Genomic DNA, 24,621 nt, shown 5'->3' on the forward strand with positions numbered 1-24,621 from the left:
AAAGTACATTCTGAAAATGTTCACATTTCATGAATTATCTTTCTACAAAAACAGCTGTTGTATTTTTCGCCATGATGAGTCTCATAGTGGGCCGAATATTTTACTCTTTAAGCCCTAAAACCTGCTGTGAACACACCAAACACACAGGTTACCCATTCACCTGAGACAGTGTGTAATGTTTACTGCAAAAGAACAGATTAGTTATATATATTACATGTATGGTACGCATGTGCACGATATGTGGCTCCTTTCGCAAATAGTGGATCCACCGCACCTATTGTGACAAGTTTACATACACGAAAACTTAAGTGTTGATTGGATTAGGAAGTGCTCTAAAAAGTCTATGAAATTCAACCAGACTATGCAAACTGTAAATATTCATATTTCCTCAGTTTGAGAAAAAAAGTCCTGTAGTGTCGTTCAGGTGCGCTCGGTTGGCACCATGATTGTATGCGCGCCTCAGAGGATCAATTTGAAAAAGTGGTTACTTATATTGAAAAATATCAGTTAATGTCTTCTCTGTAATTTTTCACTTTGAGAAGTTATCTCACGGGTTGCATTGGAACCTCTGGCGGGACGGTTTTGGATCACGGGCCGCATGTTTGACACCCCTGAGTTAGAGGCTGCTTAAGTACCAAACAGAGGAGAAGAGCCATGAAAGAAAACAGAGCACTGATGCATTCTGTCATACACTTTATTTGAATCTGTTGTGAAATTCAGTGACGCAGTAGAGAGGTGTTCAGACTGAACACACAGGGTGGATCACAGACAAAACAAGTCTGATGCATTTACATGATTTGAGTGAGAGAAGAGCAACAAATTCTGTTGTTTTCAGAGGATTCACTGCAGAGGACATCCATATTTCAAGTAGTTTCATTATTTAAAATCTGGACTATATGTTTTTTCCTCGCTGAGCTGCATGAGTGATCCAAACAAAAAAAAGGAATGTATGGATACTGAGGACACAACATCATCCTACTCTGTGACACCGCCTTCTCTTCATAGTAACTTCAAATACTTGTGGAGGAAGCGATGGAGATGAACAGTATCAACAAAGAAACCTGTTTCAATGTTCATAGAGTTAGACTCAAAAAAGTGAACACATCCTTTAAATCCTTTGACACAAAAAAAAGGATGTAGGATTTAAATAATTTCAATCCCAGCAGTGGGCTGCATTTAGGCTGGATTGCAGAAATGTGAGAAATCTTGAGGGTATGTCAAACAACATTTTTAATTTGCTACACCCACACAGTGCCACAGTGGATAAAAGAAGACTGGGGTTTTAAAATATTACACAAGATTTTGTCCTTGCGAAGTATTAAACAGGATCATTGTGTGGACTTCAGTGCCCTCCTGTGGACAGAGTATGCAGTATGTGGTTGAGGTTTTGGCAACTTTTAAAAGTCTGTATCTGGATCTGGGGTTTCTTTGGAAAATCTGAGAGAAAGTTGGATGGATTATCTGGTCAGTGATGGTGTAATAACTGAATTTCCATATTTAGGTACTCAGATTAAATTTTGAGCCCTGGCATAACTTCAGGAACACAGGGATCAGAGGAAAGTATGAGAAAGGACCTCATGTTGAATAATAAGTTCTGTCAGTAAATAAAACACCCCTGACTTTATTTTCTGTCCAAACACATCATAGCACTTCAGATTAATCTGATAATAGACAAGGGCTGAAATAAACACTGAAACTTGAGCTACCACTTCTGAAACATGAGATTTTGCTTGTTTCCTCTCATTTCATGACGAATTTAACAGTTTGGGGTTTCCAGGAATAATATCATATTCCCCATCTCTTCACACTTTGATAATCTGTCTTTATTTGAATATATTGAGATGAAATGACTAAGTAAGTAAATTGCAGGATCAATCCATCTGGAGGACTTTCTGTTAACTTTGAGGTGTATTAATTTACCCCTGACAGGAAACCCCAACATATTCAGCAGCTCAATTCAGCAACATGTTTCTCCTTAGAAGTCAACAGTGCGGCTGCTGAACAGTGTCTGGCTCAAGGGCACTTAGGTGGGTTTGGGCCTGATCCAGCCAATCAAGCAGATCCTCAGCTCTGAGAGGGTCAGTCCAACAGTACCACAGAGTCAAGATGTTTGACCTTTGACCTCCGCTACATCTCTATCCAGCTCCTCTCCCGCCGCTCGTAGCTCCTCCCTCTGCCTCAGCAGACGACCTCTGACCTCCTGTAGGCGCTCATTCAGCTCCAGGTACTGGCGACACTGCTGGAACCTGGAATCCACCTCGCTGTTTGAGGGCCGTGACGAGTCTGAAAGAGGGGAAGAACCAGTCAGAAAACTGCTAGACAACCAGTCAGCTATCTACAAGAACCAATAAGAAAACTGCAAAAACCACTAGAACTAGAAGACTCACCTTGTCCGGTCTGCTCTAGAATGCTGAAGACAGGGTCATTGGGAGCGGCTCTGTTGATGTCCTCCAAGATCTGATCCACAGTGGGGGGGTCGGGGCGACTGGGTAAAACCACCCTCTTCTTATTTTTAGAACCAATGTTCATCCTAATGCTCGTCCTCCTGCTGCTGCACATAAACCTTTCATCAAGTTGAGTTTCCAAGAAGAGTAAAATACACATCTGATACTTGAATAGGACATTAATTCCTCATACAGTCACTATGACTCATTAATAAACCCCAGAGGGAAACACAGGAAGGTATTGGGGTTAGTGCTCCCAGACATCTGTTGAAAGATCAATTTTGAGCTGTATTTCTTGCCATTACTGTAAATTATCTCCTTTATTATTGACCACAAGTTCTCAGTCGGGGTTGAGATCGGGTGAGCAGGCAGGCCAGTTCATGAAGCGATCCTCTTTTGTATTTTCCTGCATGGAGGAAAAGACATTCAGCTCAAGTGAAAAAGATGCTAGTGTTCATGCATGAGCACAATGCACCGTCACATGCCTCACGTTAGTCCCAGGACAGGATGGCATCTCAGGACTTTAAAGAGGATCGCCTCATGAGCTGGCCTGCCTGCTCACCCGATCTCAACCCGACTGAGAACTTGTGGTCAATAATAAAGGAGATGATTTACAGTAATGGCAAGAAATACAGCTCAAACGAGCCTCTTTGAAAAGCCATACAAGGCACAGCTCACAGTGTCAGCAGAGAAGTCATCAGAAACCTCACTAAATCAGTTTACCAGTGACCTCTGACCCTCACTGAAAGAAAGGGAGGTTATATTGGACATTTGAGAAACACTTTACATTTGAAATGTTTTAAAGACTTTCACAGTTTTATTTTGTATACAAATGTAAAGAAACTGTTGTTTTTGTTGAAGTTTGAAAACAGTTGTAGTAAATATTATTATTTTCAATCAACAGAACATTTAAAATGGTGCTTAGTTTTTAATTTTTACAAGTTATATGCTCTTATCACCAACTTGCATAATTTGGCACGCTCATTTCTGCAGATTCTGCATTTATTTAAAAATACAGCTAACGTAATTTGAAAAGAATCATTTTAACCACACAGTTGAAGAAATATATTCACTATCTGACTTCTTGTCAAATTTGAAAACGACTGGACTGTTAAGATAGTTTTTAACATATTCACAAAAATACTCACGTGCCTAATAATTGTGCACGCAGTGTATATACAGATGGATCAGGTTTATTAGTTTCACCCTGTCATCGTCAAGCAGAACACACAGAGGGTCTCATTGCTCCTCATGCTAACCAGATAAATCGGTCAAAGGTGGAATTTTGTAGCAGCATAGTGAAATATTTCTAAGCCGAATTTGCATTTAAGTCCATATGATTCAGAAAACACCTTCAATGAAGGTGAACCGACGTGTCACTGATGAAAAAAAGCAGATTAAGTTGTACTTGCATATTCGCTAAGGGGGGTTCAGCATTCTGTTGAAACGTCCCAGAACAACCGCAGCTCCTCAGGACTTACCAGAGTTTAATCCGGAACAAAAGGAGAGTCTGAGCTCTTATCCGGGCTGTCCCCTCGGCTTTCACCGGACTACAGGACGGTATATGATCAGATCCTGATGAAATGTACAATATGTTTCTCAGGCGGCGGCTAAAGCTACAGGATAACAACACTGCACGGCACGTTGAATGCCACGTCACTGCGTCAGCAAAAGACGCACTGAGGCCACTCCGTGACGTCATCCTCTCAGCGCGGTCTCAGTATGTTCAGGTAAACCACTTAACAATTATAATTCCCCTCTATGGCCTGTATCTATTGATTCTTGTTTGTTTTAACTTTGAGTTTAATTATTAAACACATGGTTTCACGGACAGAAATTGGGACTGAACTCTTCAGTTTTTTATACATACATGTGTTAAGAGAGTCTATGGTGAAGAAGACACAGCGGGTTTCATGTCGCCCTCTGCTGGTTTGGTCAAAGTTTGCACATGGACAGAGACTACTCCCATACACACGTTACATTTTTTTTTCGATTGCTTAAATATGAGGACCCATTTTGTCAAAACACTACACACAATTCACACAACCACACACACAAGTAGCAGACCACCTCTGATCCTTTGCAAAATGAAACACTCTTGTGAAAACTATGCACTAATTTATCAAAACAAAATCATATTTTGTTACCATATGAAACACATGTTTCATATAGCCTAACTAAATTCACTTTGAACCAGTTACCCACTGCTGCTGCTAACCTAAAACACTTTAAGCAATTCTACTTATCAGTGATAAGAGTACTGTAAGTGAAGTACACAGAGAAAGTTCAAATATATAATAAATTCACCAAACACTACACAAGACCAACGCTGCAGACTGATGAAAATAGAATTATTTCTCTCTATATACCCAAATCAGTCAACATGTCAACATGGAATATCACAACAAAACATGTCTCAGTTTTCATGCTACTACACGTGCATAACACTGTAAGCTCAGCAAATATCAGGCAAACATGAAATACTGGATCCAGTTGAAGACAGGTGAACTCACCTGCTGCATTTTCGTAGTGCTTAAACCTGATTGGTGTGTCTACAATTAAGCAATTGTGTGTTTGCGCACTTGATGGCTGTGTTTAACCAATTGCCTCATAGGTGTGGTAATTTGACAGTCAGTGCTTAGGTATTGCAAGGAAGTGACATCATGATATACTTCTGTGTCTAATGTATAAAAGTGTGTTTAGTGCTTTGCAAATCACTGTGTGAGGCTGACATTGTGCTTAAAGTGGTGCAAATCTGGACAGATGTTTTGCTCCTTGGGTGTAAAGTTTTGTTAATTGTGTAATACTTTTGAATTTAGTGTTGATGCAGTCAAAAAAAACTGTAAATGACCCTCTGTTACATTACTTTTAGCCTATTTTATTTTATGTAATAATGTTTTTATATTGCAAACATGTGATTAATTTGTTTTGTATCCAAACATGTGATTCATATGAATATTTGTAAATACACCATGCATATTTGTGTATTTTCTTCAGCAAAATTGTATAGCGTTTGACTTCACCAGTGCACATTTACTTCAAATAAAATAAATATCTTATTAAATTCAAATAAAAAAACTAATACTTCTATTGTAAGAAGTGTCAACCCTAACTTTCAAATGCTAATGTGAAGACATAAATGTACATTTGTTCAGGCCTACCTGTACATAATGGTGTTTACATTATTTTAACTATTCACAGAGGCTACAAAATGAACTGTAGCAGCTGTTTTAGGCTGCAATATCACACAGCAACATCATACCATGTTGAAAACACATTTATACAGTCTATGGTTGAAAACTGGGAGAGATTCCCACTTTACATTGCAAAAACTTAAGTCCTAGCCTGCAAATGTGTTCAGTTATTAGTCAATGACCTTATTACACTTAAACTAAGTCATATAGTAACAGAGGATTTAAGGTGCTGCTTGTCTAAAAACACCCACAGACCCCCCAAATATCAACAAAGACACAAATGAAAACACAAATAGGTCAAAGTCTGTTTGACCAAACTGTGACTTTTTTATTAAATTCTGTTACAGACTGGTATAAATATAACATCTGATATAAAAAAAAAAAACTCAATCTCATTGATAGAAGGTGTTCCTCTCACTGGGCTGTGTGATGATGAAGAGGAAAGCCTTGCTCTTTGATCCTTTTCCTCATGAAGCTCCTCCTCCTCTTCCTCTGCTGCTATCTAAACCACTGAAAACACAGAAGAGAAGAATAGTATGGCAGGAGGTGTGAAATGTTTCTTGAAGTAAATAGTGAGCTATTTATTTCTAAAGGGGAACAGGAACAAGCAAACTGCACATGCCCATAACGGTTCAGGCTGAGATAGCAACATAAAGATGTTTTTAAGTATATTCATGTGGTTTTGGTTGTGATAGTTTAGAAGCTGATTATCAGGTTTAAAAAGATCAGACAGAGAAGTTGGGGGTGGGTGGGGGGTTCAGGATTGTTCAGGTAGCTCCATCTGCTACTAAAGCTAAATCTGCTGCCGGAAATATGCTACACGCTAATTCTCCTCACACAACACACACACTGTTACGTGCTACTGACACAAAACCGGATGACTTACCAAAGAGGCTAACCCAGGAAAGGCTGGAACAGGTAGCATGACAGCTGGGTTAGCATGTGTAGTCCTAAATTGCTTCACATATGTTTACAAACAGTTCATTTTGTGGTTTATAGAGCAAGATTTCTACAATCAGGACTGTGAGGTTCACACAGAATTAGATTCCAACAAAATCTGTAAGAACAACCAAAACTGCAAGACAAAAAAGTAAAGTCCTGATAGATACCTCTAGATACAGAAGTTAAAGCCATAATACTAAAATCTGTTGGATAGAAAATACAATTTATTAAAACTGCAGTCTATAGGCCTATATACTGTATATTACCTACACAGTGTAACTAGCTTCAGAATGGCTGCTCTACACTTCATCAGTCTGTGAAGGCTGCAATATCATCCATCAGTACACCCACTCAAACTACGTCCACTAAAGTTCTTGTTTTTGTCCTTGTCAGAAAACACATTTATTTTTGTTTTATTCTAAAAGCTCTCTCTCTTTGTATGGATCCTTTCCGTAATGTTGTCAGACACTTAGAGCAACAACCTGAGCCTGTCAGGGACAAAAAGGAGAACTGTTAGAGGACACACTTTGATCCATCAAGGATTGTGTTGCAGACATTACAGCCTGTTTATCTGCTGCTGGATGAAGACATCTACTGGAACAACAATAAGAAGACTGAGGTTTGGTAAGCTCATCCTAAAGACAGGGGAGTAACAGGACTGGTACGTACTGGTCTTTCTTCTTCTGGCTCTGATGGAGCAACTTTAGCCGACGATGTGCTCGGTAATCTCTTTGGTTCGGGCTGAGGGGCTGTTGGAATCACCAGAGCTTTATTCTTCACCAGAGTGGACAGGACTGCAGAGAGTAAAGGAGCATTCAGTGAAATATTCAACATGAACTTAAGTTTAATGCCCTGGTGTTGGAGTGGTCTGTACCTTCTCTGGTAAGGTTCTCTGCAGCGTCCATGGCCTTCCCTCCGAGGTCACTCACCATGTTGTCCACCATTTCCTCGTGGCGGAGGAAGATTGGTCGGACTACTCTGTTGTAGATGATCTGGGAGCCATTCCACGAAATGGGAGCCATGCACCACACTAGGAAGAGACACTGGATCCACGGGACATAAAGAAGTACATTTACTGAGCACTTCTCTACATTAGGCTGTGATAGGAATTTAAAACAAAGTTGTAGTTTGTCTATTGAAGGGTTGGCTGTAAACTCACTCTATTGAAGTCACAGTTTGCAAACCATCACTGGTTCCTGAGTGTTTCCTCACCTTGAAGGCGTAGTAGAACGGGAACCAGTAGAGGAAAATATCGGAGAAGAACTCTCCCAGGCTGAAGACACCATACACCACCCAGTACGTCAGCCATTTGGTGTCGTCTTCTTTATTTGTGCTTTCGATGGCTTTGATTCTGCAGGCAGGATTGAAAGCAACCAGTGAACTTTAGATTAGCTGTGCATCAAAACTTTTTACAATATTATCTTTCAAATAAAACCAAAGCCAGCATGCAGCTCACACTGAGAATCAAGCTTCAGGTAATTCTGTTCCTGTGGAGATTTGTTGAAGAGTATGTCTGTCCACCTGAATTTTTTCCTTTCCTCCAGGTTTTGGAGGCAGTACAGTAAGAAAGTCAGCCCAGACACCCCCCTCCTCAGTCATGTTTCCCAGCTCCTTCTGAGGGATTACCAGGCTCTCCCAGGCCAGCTGGGACATATGTAATCCCTACCAGTCAACACCATAATAAGGGGCCTGTACAACCAAGAAACTGGAACTGGACCACAACTTATCTTAGATAATTTATCCCTGTGAAATTATGGATTTCTTCCTAAAACACTACACTGTTTCCTGCAGAAATCAGACCATGTAGCTGCAGGTCATGATCTAGAAGGGGGACTGGAAGGTGTTCTCCAACTATCAAGTATCACACTTTTTGCTCTCCTGGGAAAAGCTTAGACTGGGTTACTGAAAGAGAGGACAATGTTGGTCTGTTGTAGTGGAAAGGGGGCTGTCAATCTACGTTCCATCCCTCACAGATGATCATGACGTAGTGACTAAAATAATGAGATTGCAGGTGAGAGCAGCTGCAATGAGTTTCCTCTGAAAGGTGTCTTGGTTCCGCTTTAGAGGTAAGATCAGGAGCTCAGATAACTGGAGGGAGATCCGAGTAGAGCTACTAATCCTTCAAATTTAAGAAGTCAGTTAAGGTGGTTCAGGTATCTGATAAGGATGATTCCTAGGTGCCACCCTTTAGTGGTTTCAGGGGCATGTCCATCTTGAAGGAGACCCCAGGGTAGACCCAGAGCTCGCAGTTGGGATAATATATCTCATATGGTCTGGGGACACCTCGGGATCCTCCATGAGGAGCTGGAAAAAGCTGCCATGGAGAGGGATGCTTGGGTCGACTTGCCTAGACTGCATTCACCACATCCTGACCGCAGATCCACAAAAGAAAAACAATGGTCCCGTAATTCCTCTGTCCTTGCATCCATTCATGCCTCTAATATTCAGAATAAACTACAAGATCCTGGCAATGACCTAAAGTCCATGCATCACTCATGCCTGCATCAGGTCAAACAATCCTCGTCCTCTCATGAAGGATCCGGTTAGAAATTGTAGTTTTGCCTGCAGTTTCCAAACACACCCTGCAGCTCTGTGATGTTTCTAACGCCAGTGCACTCTTGGACTTGCAGTTTAACAGACGTGACTGAGTGAAGGACACACATAATACGATCTGTGTCTCCTAATTAAGAAATACTCACGAATAATAGGCTGGATAGACAAATCCAATCAGGTTGCAGAGGAGAGAAGCACCATATCCATACACCAGGTAGAGTCCTGTCAGTGAGATGGCACCTGGAGAAGACACACAGGAGACACACTTCATGTCCACACTCACAGAGATGCAGATCCCAAAAGTTTAGTTTGGGATGCTTGCCAGGCATCAGGGTGAGCTGATGTGAGAACTCAGCAGATAGAAGTGTGAAAGTTCACCACTTTATATGTATCTATCATGACTTTAATTCCCGACCAGTGTGAAACCAGGAGAGTGACATTTAACTGTTTGAAGAAAAACATCTGAGGTTGTAGAGGTATCATTTTTAGGACCACAACTCTAAAGATGTTTGCTTATGGATGAAATTATTCAGGAACCTCCGGCACTGAAGGCTGGCGCTGTTATTGTTCACCAGCTGCAGGAACAGCAAGTCTCAGTTACTTATAAACAAAATTACAGCTGCATGTGAACATTAGATTATGACTCCCACGATGTGCTTTTAACATCATGTACTGATGCTCAGAGATAATCATTCAAACAGAACAACATCATTCCTGACCGGGTTTACTGTGACCAAATAAAAAGGTAACGATAGCATATGAAGCACATAAAATCCAGTCTCACCTGTCTGTACAGCAAGTTGGTTTAGTTCAAACTGGTAAAACAGTAAAACAGAACAAACTTATGAAAAGAAGAAATGTTTTATTTAATTTTAAATGACCACAGCTGTCATTAAATCATTACTGTCTGCTCTGCCTTCAGGACAAAGGTTCAGAGTCCACAGTGCAAAGACAACTATTCATATGAAATCATTTATTTCAGTTGCTGTAAAATAACAACTCTAAAGTCAGCGTGCACCCTCACACTGAACACAGGACTCCGGTAATGTAGCTACACTGTCTGGTTTTAAGTGTGTTTATTTGTTCAGAATCTGTCTCCTTGTTTAATATGTTACCTTGTATGTTTAATGTGTAACTTGTGTTTTTATGGGATGTGTTTGTATTTGTTAGTCAAAGACAAACTTCTTCCTTTTGTCTGCAAAAGGAGACAGTAAAGTTTTTTAATCTTTAGACAGGAGATATGTAAAGACATCAGTCCTCAGAACAACATCATTAATTTCTTCCTCTTCTTCTTTTAAAAAATCTCTGTACACTTGATTAAAAAAAAAAAGCTTCAACTGTTCAAACTCTAAAGAGGAAGAACAGATGAAAAGTCAGAAAATGCATTGAAAGAAGGTGGAATACCAGCAGTAAAATAAATTAAAATATCAAACGCAGCACACAGATGTTTAGATACACCTTGAGTGGGTCAGTGAACCCAGCACGCAGATGTTGAGTAGGTCAATGAACAAAGCACACAAATGTTGAGCAGGTCAGTGAATGCAGCACACAGATGTTGAGCAAGTCAGTGAACGCAGCACAGGTACTGGTGCAGCTCAGAGTGACAGACACAGGAAGTGTTGTGAAAAGCGTCCTACCTCTGATCAGCTTACGTGTCCGTTCACACATGGAGCTGCTCTGCTCTACTGTCTCTGATAATCTGCTTTAAGAGAAGCAGTGGGGACACTGAGCACCAGGCACCGCAGTGACATCATGTCAGAGTTACTGATCCTCTGTATGAGCAGCAGGAGGGGCATGAATAGACTCCGTTCACTGCTTCACTGCTAAACGCTGAGACAGCCACATATTTATTGTTCCTATATTCATCCTGAAGCATTGCTGCAACAATGACTCCTTTAAACTTTAAATGTACCATCAGAGCAGCCGTCCAGCTGCACCCAGAGCAGAGTGCAAGATGTAGTCCTGCCGTGTTACAGAGGCAATTATCAGCTGTTTAAACAGCTTCAAAATCTTTCATCACATTGTTTATTATGTTGAATTAGTGATTCATTCATATTTTGCATTTTTCTGTCCATGCTGTGATTTTCTTTCCACTGTTTCCTGCCAGGCAGCATTGTCCTCTGCTTATTCAGGGCCGGGTCACAGTAGCAGTGCGCAAAGTTATTAAGTTAGTTGTTATGTCCCATCAGTCAGTAACATACTCCAGCTCCTCCTTGATCCAGTTAGATCTAAAACTTTGCATTCATGCCCAGCAACACTGCAGTCCTGTACAATGCCTGCAGAACTAATGACGCAGCATCAACCTGCCTGTCAGTGTCATGATCCATTTTACCCTTGCTGTAAACCACACCTTTAGACACTTGAACTCTTCAGCTGAGGCAGACATTCATTCCCCATCCAGAGGAAGCAACAGCCTCAGAGCTGCAGGTCTGAGCCGTCAAAGACAGATGTGTATCTGTGGGAACACAACTGTCTCCATCCACTCATCGGTGGGAGAAATTATCCTAGAAGTATTCAGATTATTTTTGAGATCTTTGAGATTTAAACCAGCTGAGAGTATCAGGTCTGATCAGCCATCAAGCATGTTCATACAAGTAGTCAAATACAGATTCATGAACCTCTTAACCTGCAGAATTCTCACAACTGTTCTTAAATTGATGCAGCAGTTCATAGCCTTACTTTCATGCCAGACGCCATGTCTGGCATGAAAGCTAGGCTATGAACGGCTACAGGTCAGCTCTATCTAACTTTAAGAAAGTCTGACCCAAACATTGAGGTTGCTGTAAGCGTACTCTATATTAAGATTTTTCTTAAGTGCTTAATTTCGTTGCCAGGCAGCTACTTAAATTTAGCACGGTTTAGATGAATGTGTTCCTCCACCTGCCGCGCACTGATCTGCTTTTCAGGCCTGCGTTCAAAGAAACCAAAATACAACCAGACTAATAACTGAGTGACTGACAGAGATGATGACATGCTGTTTACTGTGGACACAAGAGGACACCTTTATGAGCCAGAGTTTATAGTCGCAGAACAAGACTCAACAGACTGAAGGAGAGAGGGGAGAAACTTCTGTGGCACAGTGCTCGAGTCATCCCTCAATCAGAAGGTTGGGGTTCGTCTCATAGACTGTATAAAATATGAACATAGTATCCGTGATGTCACCCAACTGTTTCTGAAGAGCTGTTTTGAGGCCAATCGTCGGCGGCAGCCATATTGCTGCTGTCGAGCCAGTGTAACGTAAAGAGGCGGAGTTTGAGCCTCCAAGCAAACAGCTACAGTGTTCCTGCCTGTCAATCAAGTCAGCTGTGCCTCTCATTGGAAGACTCATAATCTCAATATCTTCGAAATTGCAACGTTAGAAAGAAATTCACTCCCCTACAGTGTGTGCCGATCGAGAAATTAGCCATCCAGACTGCACTCGTCTTTTGTACCAGGCTGTAAACATGTTTATTTCTGCTGTAAAGATCAGCTTTTTTGAATTGGTGTGAATGTGGTTTCCGGTATTTCTGGAGCCAGCCTCAAGCAGATCCCGATGAACTGCAGCTTTTAGCACTTCCGTATTGGACTCATATTTTCAGACCGGAGGTTGCCACTTGGTTCGTCCCAGGTCCTGCTGTTTGCATGCTGAAGTGTCCTTGACACTAAACCTCCAAATTTCCCATGTCTGTGCCAGTGGTGTGTGAATGGGATATGTTAATTCTGATGGGCACCTTACACAGCAGCCATCATAAGTGTGTGACCGTGACATGTAATGTAAAAGAGCTTGGAGTGGTCAGCGTGTAGACAGTGAGCCCATGAACGCAGCTGTTCGACTTCAATTTTTAGAAGTTACATTAGAAAACCAGAAAAGCTGAATGGCGTAACAGTAAGTTTTCAGCTCTCACTGATTTTTTTATTGCATAATGGCACAACCCATGTCCCACACCATATGTTTACTTCAGCAGAATACACTGTGCAAGCTGCTGAAGGGGAAGACTGAGCTGAGATACCAAACTCGACACATTCACAGTGTCAGCACCATCATGTTCAGGCCGTATCGCTTCGGATTATCTCAAACTGAGCACTGCAGCTGAGGAACATGTGTGTGATATGTTTGTATGATCCATCTGTGTCACTGTTGAAAACCATAATAAGTAAGTACTGTTAAAATAACATCTTGATCAGAGCAGATTTAAGGTCAGAAATATAAACACAGAAATGTTGAGTTGATCCAGAAAAGTTTCAGGGCAGGTACAGGTCAGTGTCTCAGATGGCAGCTGTTAACTGGAGCACCCATAATGTTCACAGGAGGATTAACTGAATCCTTTTCAGGTTACCTTATAAATGCACCATACACGTACCAACAATACAACAAATAAACTAACTCTATAAACATCGAGGACATGTTCCTAAAAGAACAGAGCTGACAGAAATAGAACAGGAGAACAAACCTCACGTACCGAAAGCAATGATCTTCTTCTTTATCCCTGTTTTCTCCTCCAGTTTCCCCAGAAAGTCTGTCACCACATTCTTCTCGTTCAGGAAGTTTTCTGCTTTAGTTTTGATGGATAAGAAGATGTCCATCAACCCCATGGTCCTCAAACAGGTCCTCAAATAACAGAGGAGACGGAGTGAGATGACCTGCGTGGAGAGGAAATGGAGCAGAGTGTAATCCTCTAACAGAAACAATCTGCTTTAATGAGAGCAGGAGGGGGAGGAGGAGAGGAGAGGAGAGGAGAGGAGAGGAGAGGAGAGGAGAGGAGAGGAGAGGAGAGGAGAGGAGAGGAGAGGAGAGGAGAGGAGAGGAGAGGAGAGGAGACACAAATGGAGCAGAGAACAAGAAGGTGAACCTGATGGTTTGGATACTTTCAGACCTCAAATCTAACACAAAGCATGAATTTTAACAAAACAAGTCAGTCGTTGTTTCTAACATCACAAAAGCCCAAATCTTCCAGCTGTAACTGTAACCCAAATTTTGATTTGAAGATTACTATAATAAATTAATAATGGAGATTTCATATTGTATATATTCAAGAATAAATGAAAGATTATCTCATAAATACATTTACTGCTTTATGCCTAAGTTACTTAAGTTCTTGTTTTGACAACAAACAGGACACAAAAGCCACTTCCACTGCATGGTAAAGCTTCAGGTGTAAAAACCGCTGTAACACAGGAAACATGTTGATGCATATTTACCCCCCCTGGTTTATTGACAGCAGATGTCAGTCGTATTAGGAAAAATGGCGGTCCAAATACCCCACCTGACAGGCCACTTAGGTATCGTCCATGTGTCGGAAATACTGGCGGTGCATCCTCAAAATCTTCACCTGCTGTCTCTGTATGCCTCTATTCAGCTTCCAACAAAAAAGACTTGATGACGTCCAAGAGGAGAAGTCAAAGACAGATAGCGCCCTCTGCTGTTAAGATAAGGGTATACTTATTCATTTTTCATCTCACTGATGTGAATCGTCCTTTATGAGTAACAATTTTCATATTTCAATGACGTACTGTTACAACATGATAAACACAAACAAAAACAATTAAAAAAAAATATACAATGATCAAATAAAATAAACACTAAATAAAGTTTTAAGGCTCTAATGTGAAGGGTTTTTTTATCGCCACTAATGAGGAGATTCAATTTTACATTCTGAAGTGTCCTGACCTTCCTCCAGCACCACCTTCAGGTCACTAAACTTTATATTATATTTGTAGACTGTATATGAGAATTTGATACCTACTGCAATGTCACCCACAGGCTGGTCAGTTAGTGTTTAAGAAGCTTTAAATTGGACATTTTAAACATCATGTTGTTTTTTAGGAGCAAGAGGTGATAATAAATGAAACAGAGGGAAGAGTGAGAAAGAGTAAGGGGTTAGATCACTTTAAGTTATCAGCTGGGGTGAATACGTCATTCAGATTAACTGCAACATAAATAGGGATGCTAATTATGGCTAGCATAGTAATGATATTGAACAAGTTCAGCTTACAGATACTCCTCAGACTTCAGTAAGAAGGCACAGTAAAGGTCACCATTGTAGCGGCTAGAAGATCTCAGGTATCTTTCTAGTTATTTCCCTGCTTCCTGCTATCTGTGACTCTAAATGGGACCATAACTTACTAAATGAGCATCATGCTTTGTTGAAATAGACTTGAAACTATAGCTTGAGACCATAAAGTCCATTTTCTCACTGGCTGATATACAATCAGACTGATTTTACAACCAGGTTTGAGACACTTCTTAAATACAGACCATGGTGTGGCTCCACCTTGTTGAAATGAGACAAACCTTAAAAATGCTTGTTCAAATTGTTGGTGTAATGAACTCTTCAGTGTCTAGAGGGCGCTCACATGTCTAAGGCCTGGTTAAAAGTGAGGTTTCGGATGAAGCAGTAGATGTAATGTGGTTTGACAGCCGCCCTCAGTCTGATGACAGGATGACATGTAGAGGAGGAGGAATGTGTGCGGCAGGCCGACACATGTCCTCGTTGTCAGGTCTGCAGATATAAACCTCAGACAGATAGAGTGAGGTCTAACAGAAACAAAGAGACCTGCTGAGAGGAGATGAGAGGATACCGAACCATCAAGTATATTTTGTTCGTCTTCTGCTACTTCTTCTGGGTGAGTCAGAACAGACTGAGGATCAAATATGTCAGTTTCCAGGTTCATTATTTGGACTGCTTTCAGAACATTCCTGAACTTGTTGTTGCGCAACAATATGGTTTTCACTCTCCAAGGGAAGAATACAGTGAGGAGGGACAGAAGAAGTGTAGTAACATGTAATAGTTCTCCTGATTTTCACATTTAACACCTTGAATATGGAGTAAAATGTGACAAAACTCAAAGGACATTTGAACTTGTATTGAAGATGTATTTACTTAAAGACAATTCTGTCAAGGAGTCTGTGGACAGCATACTTTTAGTCCTGGTGTGTTTTAATCTGGATCAGTAACACCTTTATGGAAGCCCAATTCTGAATTACTTCATATCATGATAAATACTTCCAAAATCTGTTAAAATTGCAGCATAAAGCTTCTTACTCCAAACAATGACGCTAAAATTCACAGGAGTCATGTTTCTCCTCCAAACAAAATAACTTATGGACTTCATCTTTTTTCTTTAGTTTTAATATTCAGGCACTTTAAATTAACTTTTGTTGAATTTTTGTGAAAAGTAAAATTTAACAAGTGAAGGAAAACTTAATAATAAAATAAAAAGGAAAAATTATCGGATATGATTCAGAGCTGTCGCACTGTACCAGTATTGGCGATAGCGTTTATATATATATATATCGATATATATATAGATATATATAGATATTGATATTGATATTGTGCTAAAAATAAAATAAACGTACAGTAATACTGTGTAAGTAACTGGTTCATAGTAGAAACGGTAGTGTTTCTTGATTCTGGATGCCATCCAGATGAAAAATGCAGAAGCAGAAGAAGACTCAGTTAGCAGCTAGCTAGCCTTTACTGCAGACTGTGGTGTCTGAAGAAGCAAATCATGTCAGAGGAGATTACAGATGAGAGAGGGGGTACTCTACACAATCCCCCCAAAAAGTTCCACACCAGTTTGTACATCACACTGTAGGCTCACTATCTAATCATGTAAACTTGGCATACATTTTTTTTGTGCAAATTTTGGCACAAATGGCTTTCCATACGTATTTCAAAAATAAATGTTTTTGTTACCATGTGCCTGAAATTTTGAAAGACACTGTCCTTCATCTATATCAACGTTTCAGGTGCTATGAAGGTGTGGTGCCCAGCTCACACGCTTTGACAGGTAGTGTTGTGTGTGTGTGTGTGTGTGTGTGTGTGTGTGTGTGTGTGTGTGTGTGTGTGTGTGTGTGTGTCTGTGTATATGATTCAGAGCTGTCGCACTGTACCAGTATTGGCGATAGCGTTTATATATATATATATCGATATATATATAGATATATATAGATATTGATATTGATATTGTGCTAAAAATAAAATAAACGTACAGTAATACTGTGTAAGTAACTGGTTCATAGTAGAAACGGTAGTGTTTCTTGATTCTGGATGCCATCCAGATGAAAAATGCAGAAGCAGAAGAAGACTCAGTTAGCAGCTAGCTAGCCTTTACTGCAGACTGTGGTGTCTGAAGAAGCAAATCATGTCAGAGGAGATTACAGATGAGAGAGGGGGTACTCTACACAATCCCCCCAAAAAGTTCCACACCAGTTTGTACATCACACTGTAGGCTCACTATCTAATCATGTAAACTTGGCATACATTTTTTTTGTGCAAATTTTGGCACAAATGGCTTTCCATACGTATTTCAAAAATAAATGTTTTTGTTACCATGTGCCTGAAATTTTGAAAGACACTGTCCTGTTTTTACTTCCTGAACAGTTTTTGTGGGAACTGTATCGACAGCGAGGAAGGAAGTGTTTCCTTAAAAAGGGCTCTTTAACGTGATATTGGACTTTTTGTGGATATTTTTGTCTTCTTTGATGGGAATGTTGAGAGTGACAGGATATACAGGGGCAATTGAACCTGGGTCTTTAGCCTCTACACATGATCAAACTGTTGGGATAAATCAGCTCCTCAATCTGATCATAGATTATTCTCTCAAACTTCTCTTTCCAAGATGTCACTATCACTATTTCATCTTCTCACCTGTACCTGCAGAAACACGCTTACATCTACGAGGATCTGGTTTGATTTATTTTGTTGGTTAAGATGGGGCTGGTTCAGGGAGATATCAGCTTCATGTCTGGACAGAAACAAGTCTAGCATTAGCCTAGCTTAGCAGAAAAACTGGAGGCGGGGGGAAACTGTTGCTCAATCAATTATTTGATGGACTCCAAATCATCCCTTTGCACAGTTTCTCTATTCGGTTTGAAATTCTGGTTTCTGTTTGGTCAGCACTACTCAGACTACAAATGTGCTATAATCAGGTGTCAGCAGTTTTTGGTGTCTTCAGGAAAAACAGTCTGGATGGAGAGCAAAAACAGGAGGAACACACAAGAGCATCTGTTTCTGTTTCAGGTTCATACCGCTGAAGGAAGTCAAAGTGAAACCTCTGTGGAATTTACAATTTACAGTGAAACTGAGACTCACTACAAACAGATACTCCCTCTTGGTATGAACCAAGAAATGACAGGGTTTATGTTACAGACATATCTGGAGGGGGAACTTCCCTTATTAACTGCTGGACACAACGTTGACCGTTGCAGTCAAGTTACAGTTTACTGACGAAACACCTTTCTGTTTTTGACTCTGCAGGTGGTGAGCGCCATCCTCATAGCGGTGGGGACCTACGCCAAGATCGCCAAAGAAAAAAGTGAGTCATCAGATTTTCACAATTCGGCTTTGTGTCGATTACGAATTTCAAACTTCATCTATATCAACGTTTCAGGTGCTATGAAGGTGTGGTGCCCAGCTCACACGCTTTGACAGGTAGTGTTGTGTGTGTGTGTGTGTGTGTGTGTGTGTGTGTGTGTGTGTGTGTGTGTGTGTGTGTATGTGTATGTGTGTGCGTGTGCATGTGCCTACAGTAACAATAATTTGCTGATAACATTCCTGAAAATCGTCCAGAAAAACAGTTCATCAGACAAGTTTAGACTTTTATTTGGTGTTGCGTGTGCTGGTTAGCATTCAAACAGGGTGTGTGTCCTATGTGTGCGTGTGTGTGTGTGGGTTTGTTTTCTCTGTGTGCATGTACACAGATGTGGTCGACACTCTGGCATTTGACCCAGCCCTGCTGTTGATCGTTGTTGGCTCTGTGATGTTCCTCATCACCTTCCTAGGATGTTTCGGAGCCCTCCGTAACATCATCTGCCTGCTGAAGACGGTACGATTGCTCAGTGATGTGCCTTGTCTGTGTGACTCTAAATGGGACCATAATTTACTATGTAAAATGTTTACTGTCTACTTATCAGTAAACATGCATTCAGAGAACAAGAACCGTTTTCTCATAGACCTCAATACTGATTTATACGTTTTCATCGACCTCAATACTAATTTTTAAAAGTAGTGAATGAGAGAGTCACAGTCTGTCATCTAGGGGGGGCATTCACTGTTAACTTTTTGTTCTTGCATCTGCAGGGATTTGTGATTAGCTCCTATTGGTTCCAGTTTAATTTAAGTGATTTATGTAATTTGGATTATGCATGAAGTCACCAGCTGTGGTTTGTTTCTGCAGTTCCTGGCCATCCTGACGGTGATACTAATCCTGCAGATCGCTGCCGGAGTCGTGGGATACCTCTTCACTGAAAAGGTAACTAAGAGGCAGGAAGTATTACAACATAACTTACATGACTTCCTGCTGCTTCCCCACTGACTGTCATCAGTCGATATATGCCTGGGAACATTGGCCAACTTTTAATCATTGTAGTATAGCCAGCGGTTTAGGATACACAATTTCCAGCTATGACCTTCTTTACCACTACATTGTTTACAGTCTAATTAGCAACTTGAGTAGCGACTGTGTGTCATTTCTTGGCTCATTACATCCCCCGGGGGAGTACCCATTCATCTGTTTGTGGTGAGTCTCAGTTTCACTGTAAACACTAAGTTCTGTAGAGGCTTCACTCTGGCTTCCTTCAGCGGTATGAACCAGAAACAGAAACTGTAGTTCTTGGGATTTTTTTGTCATTAACGAGTCTTAAAATAACAACGTCATGATGCAGATTAGACAAAAGTCAAGCTTTGTCAAGTCTGTCCTCATGAGGAGAAAAAAACTACTTTTACAAGGTTTGTTTGTTGAACTGAGGTGGGATTCAACATTCCAGATTCATTCAAGGAAGTCAGGAAATCTAAACTCAGATTGTCTTTAGTGACACAGCATCAAGCAGATTTGTGTCTCAGTGTAAATGTTTGATCTATAACAGATTGTTAGCTGCTCTTCATGCAGATATCTGTTTATAGAGTGAAAAAAAATCCTCCTCAGGTTACCAACAATGGGAGCCGAGATGTCATTACGCTGGATTGTTTTCCTCCCGCTTTTGCTCTCCATACAGTCTGTTTCTCCGGCAGACACCAAAGTCTGCTGACACCTGATTGGTCAATACAAACAGACACAGAGATTAAGTTAATACAGAGCCAAATAAGCAAACCAAAGCCAAACTTTTGTTGTTGCTCAGGTGATGGAGAGGACGGAGAGGCTGATGATGAGGGCCATCATCCGCTACAGAGAGGACCCTGACCTGGAGAATGCCATTGACTTCGTCCAGAAGAAGGTGAAGAAGAGAAACTCCTGAGAGTCAGAATTTAATCATTATTATTTTGACTGAGAGTTTGTTGTGTCTGCAGTTTCAGTGCTGTGGAGTAGAGAGCTATAAGGACTGGTCCCATAACGTCTACTTTGAGTGTTCAGACAACAACCCCAGTCTGGAGGCCTGTGGGGTTCCTTTCTCTTGCTGCGTCAGTCTGCAGAACCAGGTCAGAACCACAGCTTGAGAGACCATGTCTGTGTGGTTCTTACCAGATTCATTTAGGGAGGTTTGGATGCTTGGAGCTTGGGTCTGATGTTTGTTTCCTGAAACACACATAAACATGTGATAGTTGTTTTTATGAACCAGACTCCAACAATAATTAGAGAACTTATCATGATGCATGCAGTTTTTTGTATCATTTCGTGTCCACTGTAACAAAAACAGACAGCAGGTTGTTTGCATGCTTATCACTTTACTTGTGATCTGTGAAAACAGGCTCATTGGCGGTCTCTAGAGGTGGCAGAGTTTATTACAGTAACAATCTTAACTGTATGGTTCTGCCTGATCTGCAGCAGTATCTTGTCGACACAAGGGCCAAAGTCTGGCTTGTTACTGTGAGCAGAATGTAAAGAGAATTAACTGATGATTTAATGATAACAGGCGGAGAAGATGCTGAAATAGCAATATCATAACATGGATTTGTAAAACGTCTGAATGCACAAATTGTCAGGTCGGTCTGAAAGAGAGACAAGAAAATATTTTTTAAATGCTCATTTTTTGGACAGACTTCAGATCAACCATAACTATTGCAAATTTCAAAGTTCTAAAAATGTCCTTCCCTCCCTTTGCTTATCATGCAAAGACCGGGAACTCTTAACTCTTTTTGCAGCTTAAAGACCAAGACAGAACGCTTCATATCAAATGTTGGGCTCTGCTATTTTTTGTGATTACTTTCGTTTTACTTTAACTTGACTCTTCCTAGATTTTTTACTTGATACCACAATGTTGCACCAAAACAGTTTACCAAACAATACAGTAAAACCACACACTCAAACAACTGGAAACATTTAGACACTTGCACAAAAACAAGAGGCTGAATAATCTAATCTAATAATCTCTGAGTAAAAGTTCCAACACAAGACATTTATTCCAGTAGCTGAATAATTATCTGAGTTTGTATGCATCTTTGGAACCTGTTTGTCTTTTTTCATATGTATTTTGCATAGCAATCAAAACACAGCTTTTGTTTTTGGCATTTGGGTGTGGCAAAAAGACAGTCACCTCAATCGGCCCCAACATCCTCTGTTCGGTTTTCCCCTGCAGACGGTGCTGAACACTATGTGCGGTTTCGGGGTGAATCAGATGGAGGAGAGCTTGGTCGGTGAAGAGGTTTTCACCATCGGCTGTTTGGAGAAAATCGTCTGGTGGGCGAAGAACAACCTGCTGTTGGTGGCCGGTCTAACCGCTGGTCTGCTGCTGCTCGAGGTAAAACAGCTCTATAATCAACGCTGCACATCATCATCATCAATGTTTAACACCTAATGAGTGTGGTCACAGTGAGGATGTACCGTAATAGGAGGACCACGCTGTGATGATGATGTTAACTTGAATGCATCAGCCATGAAACACACAAAATGTTGATGTGTTTCTACTGAAACAGTATGCGATGAGGGTTTGCACAGACTCAATCCTGACCTGTTTCTAATATGCTGCTTCCTTCCGGCAGATTGGGATGATCTGTTTGGCTGCTGCTCAGATCTCCAAGATTAAAAAAGTCCAACTGCAGAAGAAAGAAAATGAATACAGAAGCCGATCAGAAAGAAAGGAGAGCTACTGGTTTCCTGCTTTTGCAGAATTTGATGACGAATAAAATCAGCTTCATTTGGAGAAATCTGAAGCTGACAAAAACATCTGAAAAAACAAACTAATTCTAAAAGCTGAATGTGTAAATGGAGACAAACTGTGTTCACCCTGTGAATTCTTAGATTAGGTTTATGAAATGAATGTCTTCTGTGTCACAGTGTGTGGCCATATTGTGCTGTGGTCCTTTAAACTACCTCATGAAATCCTTTTAAATCTCTTTAGAGTGAATGTTTTTATAATATAAGCACTGAATAGCTGCACATTCAGCATTTGTAATGTGGTGAACTGTTTGTTTCACTCTGTGAAAGTTTATATTTTAAAATGATCAAAAGTTCATAAAATTGACCCACTTTATGACCTTGTTTATATCTTATTTTCTTAGAATAACAAATGTGTTGTGTGTGTTTGCAGTGTATTTACTGCTGAATGTGCACAATCCTGCCGAGAATAAAGCTTCACTTTTTTATTTGTTTCTTTGACTTTATGATTATTCTTAATTTCTGAAAGCACATATAGAATATATATACTGTAAACTATCCTATTAAACTACAGGAGGATCCATGCAAATGTCGTAAATAGTAACCTGATATTCTTTTTTTACTTCATTAGTGGGTTTTCTGTCTTATGATGTCCTTAGTTCAAAAGTTTTGTTTACAATTCAACAAATATAATGTAAAGCAAAAGTTATTGAAAAAACTTCTGTTAAGCAACTGATAAAAACTGAAGCTTAAAAAGAAAACTTAAAATGATAAAATGTCATTTTAAACACCCTAATGCTTCTTCACTGTGACTGTGGACTTCCTTAAATATCCTTCCTTCTACTTTAGCGCCCTCTCCTGGTTATTGTGGGACTGTTGGTGCTAAGTGTTGTGTTTGTAATGTGAATATATCCTCTATCCTTACCAGTCACTCTCTCACTCTGAGAAAAAGAGTAATGGACAGAGAATGTGAACTTATAAAGATATGATTGAGGAGGAGGTTGTTCTTAAAACATGTAACTCAGTGAGTTTGAGATAGGAAAACTAAACAGGGTACAAATATAAATAACTAACCTTTAATGTAATGTTACAAGTAAGAAGGGTTTTTTATTTCTACACGCATAGTAATTTATGTCCATGTATTGATGTTAGTGTTTTTTCACATTTATTGAGTGTGAAAAAACAGAAACTGTCTGATAATATAGACAGAGGTCTCATGTTCTTCTGGTGACCCCTAGAGGCTAAAGAGTGAATTACATCAACTAATAAAACCTGAACCATATATCCCTACTTCTCCACTGCTAAGGTTAAACTTTTAAGTATTAGAAATAATCTGAATCCAAGAATGTCAGATGAAGCATCATGATTTACTTAATTATTGTTTTTCTAAGTTATATTTTGGGGCTTTTATGCCTTTATTTAAAGATGATAGAAAAGTGGATGGAGCAGGAAACAGAGAGAGAGAGAGAGAGAGAGAGAGAGAGAGAGAGAGGGGGGGAGTGAGAGAGGGAGAGAGGGGGGGGGGGGGGGGGGGGGGTGGGGGGGATGGGGGGGGGGGGGGGGGGGGGGGGGGGGGGGGGGGGGGGGGGGGGGGGGGGGGCGGGGGGGGGGGGGGGGGGGGGGGGGGGAGGGGAGAGAGAGAGAGAGAGAGGAGAGAGAGAGAGAGAGATGAGAGGAGAGAGAGGAGAGAGAGAGAGAGAGGAAGGAGTGACATGCAGGAAAAGGCCTGCCTGTTGACTACAGCCTCTACATGAGGTGCACAACTTAATCATGAGGCTAACCCAGTGCTCTTATTTATGCATTGTTATTTTGGATCAATATATTTATCAAATGACTATAGATAAGCATAAAATACAATCATCAGAGTAAAGTGTGTGAACCAAAAAAACTATGTGTAGATTCCTGAACATCATCTAACCTGACTTTAATGTGTGACTGAGTAATCTGCTGAATCTGGACCAGCACCTTTTATTCATGATGACCTGCTCTGAATTAGGAAGCCCATGTACCTCTATTAAAAAGGGAAATTCAAAAGGGACATGTTTAGTCATTGTTATGAGATAAAGACGAGGTAATGAGACAAAAAGTCAATACTTTGAGATAGAATGGAAAAATGATGACACAGTAAATCATTATTATAGGACAAAAAGTCATAATTATAGGATTAAAGATCGAATATTTCTTTTCCGTGATTGGATTACGCCTAATTTCGTAAAAATGACTTACAAACTCATAATTTAGATTTTGTTCATCTGGTCATAATGACTTGTATCTGGAATTTTGACTTTAGATAACTGTGTGACATTTTATCTCATAATATTTGACTCATTAGTTCATAAACATGACTTTTTTAAATGATAAATAAGACTATTTATTCCATAATTACTTTTTATCTAATAACTATAACTCTTTATCTTTAAATAAGGACTCTTTTTCTCTTATTTTGACTTTCTGTCTCATAAACATGATTTTTT

The 24,621-nt window shown here is 40.3% G+C and overlaps 3 protein-coding genes across 6 annotated transcripts; 1 reads left to right on the forward strand and 2 right to left on the reverse strand.

Annotated features, from left to right (window-relative positions):
- Positions 1 to 676: 676 nt before the first annotated feature.
- c2h19orf25 (chromosome 2 C19orf25 homolog) lies at positions 677 to 4,129 on the reverse strand. Of its 4 annotated transcripts, none has more exons than XM_034672968.1 (3): positions 3,926 to 4,129; positions 2,388 to 2,563; positions 677 to 2,283 (listed from the first exon to the last, which is right to left on the reverse strand). In XM_034672968.1, exons 2-3 carry the CDS (start codon positions 2,557 to 2,559, stop codon positions 2,102 to 2,104), a joined length of 354 nt encoding a protein of 117 aa, XP_034528859.1. In that variant the 5' UTR covers positions 2,560 to 2,563; positions 3,926 to 4,129; the 3' UTR covers positions 677 to 2,101. The 4 variants fall into 4 exon arrangements, with proteins under 4 accessions (XP_034528859.1, XP_034528886.1, XP_034528877.1 ...); XM_034672995.1 differs by having other exon boundaries at positions 2,388 to 2,548; positions 3,857 to 4,129; XM_034672986.1 differs by having other exon boundaries at positions 2,388 to 2,548; positions 3,926 to 4,128.
- zgc:113223 (uncharacterized protein LOC541424 homolog) lies at positions 3,607 to 22,641 on the forward strand. Its single transcript, XM_034672943.1, has 8 exons — positions 3,607 to 4,174; positions 18,376 to 18,433; positions 18,819 to 18,943; positions 19,295 to 19,369; positions 20,235 to 20,330; positions 20,404 to 20,532; positions 21,630 to 21,791; positions 22,033 to 22,641. Exons 1-8 carry the CDS (start codon positions 4,028 to 4,030, stop codon positions 22,174 to 22,176), a joined length of 936 nt encoding a protein of 311 aa, XP_034528834.1. The 5' UTR covers positions 3,607 to 4,027; the 3' UTR covers positions 22,177 to 22,641.
- reep6 (receptor accessory protein 6) lies at positions 5,985 to 21,980 on the reverse strand. Its single transcript, XM_034672955.1, has 9 exons — positions 21,875 to 21,980; positions 21,588 to 21,782; positions 20,576 to 20,629; positions 13,573 to 13,753; positions 9,280 to 9,373; positions 7,793 to 7,931; positions 7,455 to 7,623; positions 7,250 to 7,374; positions 5,985 to 6,148 (listed from the first exon to the last, which is right to left on the reverse strand). Exons 3-9 carry the CDS (start codon positions 20,582 to 20,584, stop codon positions 6,137 to 6,139), a joined length of 729 nt encoding a protein of 242 aa, XP_034528846.1. The 5' UTR covers positions 20,585 to 20,629; positions 21,588 to 21,782; positions 21,875 to 21,980; the 3' UTR covers positions 5,985 to 6,136.
- Positions 22,642 to 24,621: the final 1,980 nt, after the last annotated feature.

This window comes from Notolabrus celidotus, chromosome 2, assembly GCF_009762535.1.
Source record: "Notolabrus celidotus isolate fNotCel1 chromosome 2, fNotCel1.pri, whole genome shotgun sequence".
In the NCBI taxonomy this organism is placed as follows: domain Eukaryota; kingdom Metazoa; phylum Chordata; class Actinopteri; order Labriformes; family Labridae; genus Notolabrus; species Notolabrus celidotus.

What these genes read in the sequence shown, in the direction of transcription:
- c2h19orf25 (XM_034672968.1), bottom strand. Translation starts at nt 2,559, where the DNA reads ATGTGCAGCAGCAGGAGGACGAGCATTAGGATGAACATTGGTTCTAAA. An exon ending in TCTAGAGCAGACCGGACAAG is followed by an intron (nt 2,284 to 2,387) that starts GTGAGTCTTCTA and finishes CCCCTCTTTCAG; the next exon opens with ACTCGTCACGGCCCTCAAAC.
- zgc:113223 (XM_034672943.1), top strand. Translation starts at nt 4,028, where the DNA reads ATGTACAATATGTTTCTCAGGCGGCGGCTAAAGCTACAGGATAACAAC. An exon ending in CGCGGTCTCAGTATGTTCAG is followed by an intron (nt 4,175 to 18,375) that starts GTAAACCACTTA and finishes TTGACTCTGCAG; the next exon opens with GTGGTGAGCGCCATCCTCAT. An exon ending in GATACCTCTTCACTGAAAAG is followed by an intron (nt 19,370 to 20,234) that starts GTAACTAAGAGG and finishes GTTGTTGCTCAG; the next exon opens with GTGATGGAGAGGACGGAGAG.
- reep6 (XM_034672955.1), bottom strand. An exon ending in GAAGAAGATCATTGCTTTCG is followed by an intron (nt 9,374 to 13,572) that starts GTACGTGAGGTT and finishes TGTCTTCTCCAG; the next exon opens with GTGCCATCTCACTGACAGGA. An exon ending in AGAGAACCTTACCAGAGAAG is followed by an intron (nt 7,375 to 7,454) that starts GTACAGACCACT and finishes TACTCTCTGCAG; the next exon opens with TCCTGTCCACTCTGGTGAAG.